Source organism: Myotis davidii, unplaced genomic scaffold (genome assembly GCF_000327345.1).
Source record: "Myotis davidii unplaced genomic scaffold, ASM32734v1 scaffold679, whole genome shotgun sequence".
Lineage (NCBI taxonomy): Eukaryota > Metazoa > Chordata > Mammalia > Chiroptera > Vespertilionidae > Myotis > Myotis davidii.
In genome coordinates, this window is record NW_006290023.1 from 864,563 (window position 1) to 872,474 (window position 7,912).

Here is a 7,912-nt window from a genome sequence, read left to right on the forward strand (position 1 = left end):
ATAAATATCACATGATCTCACTCATTTGTGGAATATAATGAACAACATAAACTTATGAACAAAAACAGATCCAGAGACAGAGAAGCATCTATCAGACCGTCAAACCTCAGAGGGAAGGTAGGGGAGGGGGAAGGTAAGGGGAAGAGATCAACCAAAGGACGTGTATGCATGCATATAAGCCTAAGCAATGGACATAGACACTGGGGGGCTGAGGACATGAGTGGGGGGTTGGGGGGAGCAACAGGGGGATAAGGACACATATGTAATACCTTAATCAATAAAGAAAAATATGAAATAAAATAAATTAAAAGACTGTCCGCTGATTTCCCAAAGAAACGTTGCAGGCCAGAAGAGACTGGCAAAAAATATTCAAAGTAACATAAAGCAAGGACCTACAACCAAGATTACTCTCACCATCTGTCATATAGAATCACAGGAGAGATAAAGATCTTCCCAGACAAGAGAAAGCTGGAGGAGTTCATCACCACCAGACTGGTATTACAAGAAATGTTAAAGGGACCTCTTTAAGAAGGAAAAATAATAATAATAAATATGAATTAGAAAATATCACACAAAAACACTTCTCATTGACAAAGGCAAACACATAATAAAAACAATGCATTAACCAACAAGAAAGCTAAAACAAAGATTAAAAAAACAAAGTAGGAAGACTATGTGTAACTACAATAGGAAGTTAAGGGACACACACAAAAATACAGAGAAAATAAGTAAAAAATAATTTCAAAGACATAAAATGGTAGTTATTTCAGACTGTGTTCAAACTTAAGCACATCAACTTAATATAGACTATCAACATAACTTGATATATATGGAGCACCTGGTAATTAAAAACCCAAAATCTACAAGAGAGATACAAGAAATAAAGAGAAAAGAATACAAACACAACACTACAGAAAGCCACCAACATACAACAAGTGACCAAGAGAATAAGAAATGAATACAGAAGAGTTAAAAATCAATCAGAAAACAACTAATAAAATGGCAATAACTACAAACTATTAATAATTACTTTAAATGTAAATGAATTAAATACTCCAATCAAAAGACCAATGGATAAAGATATGGTACATATAATACAGTGATGGTGAACCTATGACACGCGTGTCAGAGGTAACACGTGAACTCATTTTTTTGGTTGATTTTTCTTTGTTAAATGGCATTTAAATATATAAAATAAATATCAAAAATATAAGTCTTTGCTTTACTATGGTTGCAAATATCAAAAAATTTCTATATGTGACACGGCACCAGAGTTAAGTTAGGCTTTTTCAAAATGCTGACATGCCGAGCTCAAAAGGTTCGCCATCACTGATATAATACAATGGAATATTAGTCATATAAAAGAATGAAATCTTACTATTTGTGACAACATGGATGGATCTGAGGGCATTACGCTAAGTGAAATAAATCAGACAGAGAAAGACAAATTCCAGGTGATTTCACTTTTATGTGGAATCTGAAGAACCAAATAAACAAACAAACAAAACAGAAACAGACTCACAGATACAGAGAACAAACTGATGGTTTCCAGATGGAAGGGGCTTAGGGGGCTGGGTGAAAAAGTGAAGGGATTAAGAAGTACAAAATGGTAGTTACAAAATGCATGTAAAGTATATGGCATGTAAAGTACAGCATAGGGAATATAATCAATAATATTATAATAACTATATATAGTGTAATATAGGTACTAGACTAATTGAGGGGATCACTTTGTAAATTATATAAATGTCTGTACACCGAAAACTAATATAACATTGAATGTCAACTGTAATTGAAAAAAAAAATCAACTAATAAAAATTACAAATATGTTCTTCCATTAAATTATTGGGAGCAAGGCAAGTAGTACCTCACTTAATGTTCCCCTACATACATTTAAATATGTTATTATCAATCTATAGTTTAATGAATAATTCTTGTGACATAGAAGCAAAAGACTAGGGAAATTTGCTCTGATTCTAAGATCTAGGAGGCATTGGTAACATGGAGTGTTCAAGCATGTCACTTTTTCTCCAAAAAATAAAGGAATATTGTTTAGAATCCTGGGACACTGTAAAATGTACTGATAGGCTTGAGCACAAGCGATTTTTTGTTGTTGTTAATCCTCACCTGAGGATATTTTTCCATTGATTTTTAGAGAGAGTGGAAGGGAAGGGAAGAGACAGAGAGAGAGGAGCATCAACGTGAGAAAGACACATCGACTGGATACCTCCTGCAGGTGCCACTACCAGGGCCAGGGATTGAGCCTGCAACCCAGGTTCATGCCTTTAACCAGACTCGAACCCAGGATCCTTCAATCCATGGGGCCGAACATTCTATCCACTGAGCAAAACTGGTTAGGGCAAGCACAAGCAATTTTTAAACAGTAAATATCTACTATTTCCTCCACAGTTTTCAAAATCCACGTCCTTTTTGTATCCTTAAAATGTTTATCCCAATGCAAGGCATATAGCAGAAATGCATTGATATAATTAAAAGTAATTCTCTAAAAGAAATGAGAATAGTCACTTTGAGATGATATAGTAAATGTGTTGATTTCAGTTTCTATAAGGAGATGGCATATCAGCCTGTGAAAAGCACTCTCTATTTTATTTATTTATGTTTGCTACTTTTATTTTCTCAGATTCTGAATTTTCTCCTAACTGTTCCTTTTCTTATAAAGTGAAAGCTCCTCTATCAGGAGTTACTAAATTTAATGGATAGCAATATAACATCTTTTTATCAACTTGCCCTCCTCACCTCCTTTTCTATCCACTGTCTGTATGGTAATATAAGCAAACACTAAAAAATGAGTTATCTCTTTGCCATTAAGTTTTTTTAAAATATATTTTATTGATTTTTTTATAGAGAGGAAGGGAGAGGGATAGAGAGTTAGAAACATCGATGAGAGAGAAACATCGATCAGCTGCCTCCTGCACATCTCCTACTGGGGATGTGCCCACACCCCAGGTACATGCCCTTGACCGGAATCGAACCTGGGACCTTTCAGTCCGCAGGCCGACGCTCTATCCACTGAGCCAAACCGGTTTCAGCAAGTTTTTAAAACATAAAAAAATTAAAATTAAGGTTACACGTACAGATTAGGATTCTAATGTAACTAAAGTCTTAATTTTTTCATTGCCATTTCTATATGCTGGTATAAATAAAAATATATACATACTAGCATGCAACACAGTTTCAAAAAAAAACAATTATATATTAATCTATAAATCTGATGTTTCACAAAGTTTTACTTAACTATGCAGATTTAAAGAACATAATAGAAGAACTTCAAGTATTTTACTACTACTACATTAAAAATGCCACAAAACCTTAATAGTTTATGTTATAAATAGAATACCTAGAGAATATGATTTGTGCCTTATCTATAATGCTATAGAAACAGTAATGATGACTTAAGAATAGTGTAGATTTTATAACTATTTTTAACAATAGAAAAAATTCAACTAAATTGAACTAAAAACTACTTTTAAATCATCTAAATAGGATAATCTAAAATTTTTTATCATTTTGTTGAAATTTAAGAGCAGATGTTTAAATTTTCAAACATGACACCTCTGTTTTAAATAAATTGCTTCCATACTTTAAAGAATTCAGCTTTGTGTTAAAGTGCCATGCTTTTAAAAAAGCTTTTCCTAAATAAATCACTATATCTGATGGTCAAAGGAGTTCAAATAAAAGAAAACTCAATTCTAATATTCCACTTGATTCTTGGGCTATACACTGAAATCACATTGTTCATTAAATTGTATATTTGCTCTTGAGATAAAGTTTAATTAATATCTCTCACTAAGAGATATGCCAAATTCACATAAATATCTTTAATTATTTTAGCTAGTTACTTACTGAGAGCCATGCAAGGGATTCCATGATTCGATGTTCACATCGCTCTAAATGTTTTATCATTTCTCTGGTCAAGTTGGCTTCTGCTTTGATAAAACTTTCAATCACTTTGTAAAAATCAAAAGCTTTTAAATTAAGTACATTCAGAATCCATGGGAAGGACAAATCTGTTCCAGTATCAAGATTCTGAGATGTACTTCCTAAAAATAAAAGAAAAAAATGTAACTTAGGTATGAAATGTTAAGCCTTAAAACTACTTACTTTTAGGCTGGAAGGTTTTATTAAACAAAAAATTAAAAAACACTATAAAAGGCTAAATAAAAAATTTTATTTAGAACATAATTTTTATTTTGGAGCCCAAAGACTCCCAGGATATAGATTTTGAAATTTCGAGTATATGTGCATATATGATGTTCCTAGTTTATATCAAATTTTCAAAGGTTTAAGTGTCCCAAACTTATATCAGGGACAGGTTTAATATCTAATCCAGCAATGCATTAACAAACCCATTTTAACTGTCTCATTAATACTTGGTTGGGGTAAAGAAAGGATTCCTTAAGATTTTGCTAATTGCTTAGAAAATGTTATTTCTTTTAAATGTGCATTTCTTGGTTATTAATGAGGATTCACAATTTTCTATATTTGTTTACAAATTTAAGTTTCTCTTTTATTGTGTACTTGTTTCCTTAGATGAATCTTTTGTTTTTGCAAAGGAAGTATTTTTTAACATTTACAACCTTATCTGCAAAATAATACATGTTTAAAATTATATATTTTTTAAAAAAGCACTATCAGTGGCCTCTTTCTGATTATCTGGTGGATTCTAGCTCCAACCTTTGGTTACATGATCATAGTATCTATAGCAGTGCTTCTTATCAGTGGATGCAGCTCCTTAGTACTCTTAGCATTTTACAATCTCATAAGTATTTGAAGGGATTTCAATAGGTACATTTCCTAGATTCAGAATAGCCCAAAATAGGAGCCCACTGAAATACCATTCCCAATATGACCTGAAATAATTCAGAATATAAGCCAATTAAAAAAATGGCTTATTGTGACCAATTACATTCTTCAGTCTATACTGATTTAAAATATGCATTTCTTCACCTTAACGACATCCATCTCCCCCCAAAACACACACCACACTTTCAGTAAGTTTTTCTTTAACTTTAAATTAAACTAAAATGTTTATTTACTAAAATTTAACTTACTGCTATATGTAGCCATTACAACTTCAAGAGCGCATGCCAACAAAGACATATGAAAGATGTTGTCATTCAGAAGTTTGCTAAAAGAAAAAAATAAAGTGATTTAAAAAAAACTTACTTCTATTTAAAAAAATTGTTTTTACTAAAGCTAAAAAATTTTACCTAAAATTTTGGATGGATAATCGTTCTTCTTCCTAAAACACATAAAAAAAGTATTATGCTAAGCAAAACAAGCCAGTCAGAGAAAGACAAGTATCACATGATCTCACTTATATGTGGAATCTAATGAACAAAATAAACCGACAAACAAAATAGATCCTGAAACATGGAAGCATGCAACAGACCAAGGAATCTAAGCAGGGCAGGGACATGGGATGAGGTTAACTACAGAACTTATATGAATACGAGTCCTGGTGCACGAATTCATGTACCTGTGGTCTCCCTCAGCCTGGCCTGTGGGATTGGGCCAAAACCAGCTCTCAGACCTCCCCCCGAGGGGTCCTGGATTGTGAGAAGGTGCAGGGCAGGCTGAGGGACCCCACCGGTGCACAATCAGGGCTGGAGAGGGACATGGGAGGTTGGCCAGGGTGTGTCCGGCCTATCTCACTCAGTCCCAATCAGCCAGACCCCAGCAGCAAGCTCACCTACCAGTAGGAGCAACTACCCCTGGTGGTCAGTGCACGTCATAGTGACTGGTCGACCGGCCGACTGGCCCCTGGTGGTCAGTGCATATCAGAATGAGCAGTTGAGCGGCCTGAACATATCATTAACATATTACACTTTGATTGGTTGAATGGACAACTGGACACTTAGTTATTAGGCTTTTATTATATAGGATATGCATAACCCATGGACACATACAATAGTGTTGGTAAAGGCCTGGGGAGGGGGCAGGAGCTGGGTGGAGAGGGGGTCAATATTGGGGGGAAAGGTGATATCTGTAATACAGTGGTTCTCAACCTTCTGGCCCTTTAAATATAGTTCCTCATGTTGTGACCCAACCATACAATTATTTTCATTGCTACTTCATAACTTTAATGTTGCTACTGTTATGAATCATAATGTAAATATCTGATATGCAGGATGGTCTTAGGTGACCCCTGTGAAAGGGTCATTCGAACGCCAAAGGGGTCACGACCCACAGGTTGAGAACCACTGCTGTAATACTTTCAACAATAAAAATAAATTTTAAAAAAAAGTTTAACTGAAACCTTTTTTATGTTGACATTGAAATATTTTTCTATTATTTTCTTTTTAACTTACTGATTTAAGCATGGATTCCATTACTCGGTAATACAACCGAACTCCAAGTTTGTATCGCTATAAATAAAGAAAAATAATTATATCCCACTACTTTAGAAAATTACAACAATTATTAATCTTTTTAAAATTTTCCTTGAAACACATTTCTGAACCTTCTTAGGAATATGACTACCAAAAGATTAGGAAAGGAAGCTTGTCTAAAACTCAACACTTAAATATAAATGATAGCTAACATTCCCAATAAATTATCAAGAGGGAGGTCTTTGTTTTCATTCATACCACTTCAGTCTATATCATTCAACAGATTATATGTATATAAAATGTTATGTGCCTAGTACTATTTTTACATACTAATGTAATACTTTTTGTGACCTAGACCACATATTTTCAAGATAGCTGTCTAGGATGACAAATAGACTCTGTCCATAAAATTGGCAATGGCAAAAATCAAATTTTACTGGTTTTATCAGCAAAAAATTTTAACCTAAAAACTAGTTTCCGTTAGCTTAAAGAATAATCAAATTTGAGAGATACACACATACAGACACACACACACTCACACACAAGCCATATTGCTTCATTTCAAATTATGAGCATAAATTTCATATACAAACAAAAAGAACTTTGCAGGTAGGAGAGTGTAAAGGGGGGATAAATGGTAATGGAAGGAGACTTGACTTGGGTGGTGAACACACAATATACAGATGATGTATTATAGAATTATCCCCTGAAACCTATATCATTTTATTAATCAACTAGGGGCCCAGCGTGCAAAATTGCGTGAGACCCAGACCCGGCGTGCTCTGGGATGCAGCATCAAGTCACCTCCTGGTGACCGACCGGTCTTTGTTCGTTACGGTGTTACGACCACTGGGTTTTTATTATGTAGATGTCATCCCTAATAAATTCAATTAAATATCTACACTAATAAAAGAGAAAAACGGTAATTGGCGTACGACGCTACCCTTTTCATTGGCTAATCAGGGCTATATGCAAATTAACTGCCAACTCAGATGGCAGTTAACTGACAAGAAAGATGGCAGTTAATTTGCATATGTACGCACAATGCAGGGAGGCGAAAGGGAAAGCAGGAAGAAGCCCCCTGCCACTGACAGTGATCGGAAACCCAGGGGGGAGCTAAGAGCTGGGGGGCCCTGCCCCCCAGCCATGATCAGAGAATCAGGCACCTTTTCCGCCCTGGCCAGTGATAGCAGGAAGTAGGGGTGGAGCCAGCGATGGGAGCTGGGCATGGTCAAAGCTGGCAGTCCCGGGAGCTAGGGGTCCCTTGCCTGGGCCTAAAGTGGAGCCCATGATCGCGGGGCGCTGCAGCTGCGGGTCGCCACTGCCTGGGCCGGACGCCTCAGCCAGAGGCGTTAGGCCTGGGTAGGGGCGGAGCCCACGCGACCCCGCGGCCACTGCGGGTCCCCGCTGCCCTGGCCGGACGCCTTGGCCAGAAACGTTAGGCCTGGGCAGGGGCAGAGCGGGAGATCACGGGGAGCTGGGGGTCCCCTGCCCAGGCCTAATGACTTGGCCAGAGGCGTTAGGCCTGGGCAGGGGCAGAGGCTGCAACCGCGGGGAG

The 7,912-nt window shown here is 36.3% G+C and overlaps 1 protein-coding gene across 4 annotated transcripts in view; it reads right to left on the reverse strand.

Moving 5' to 3' along the window:
• Window positions 1–7,912, reverse strand: part of RB1 (retinoblastoma 1) — a 191,125-nt gene that overhangs the window by 86,248 nt on the left and 96,965 nt on the right. For all 4 annotated transcript variants that reach the window (XM_006762735.2, XM_015563260.1, XM_015563259.1 and 1 more), the window contains 4 exons: window positions 6,334–6,390; window positions 5,233–5,264; window positions 5,074–5,150; window positions 3,866–4,062 (listed from right to left, as the gene is read on the reverse strand). In XM_006762735.2, coding sequence (XP_006762798.1) covers window positions 3,866–4,062; window positions 5,074–5,150; window positions 5,233–5,264; window positions 6,334–6,390 — 363 coding nt within the window. The remainder of the gene's footprint in view (window positions 1–3,865; window positions 4,063–5,073; window positions 5,151–5,232; window positions 5,265–6,333; window positions 6,391–7,912) is intronic.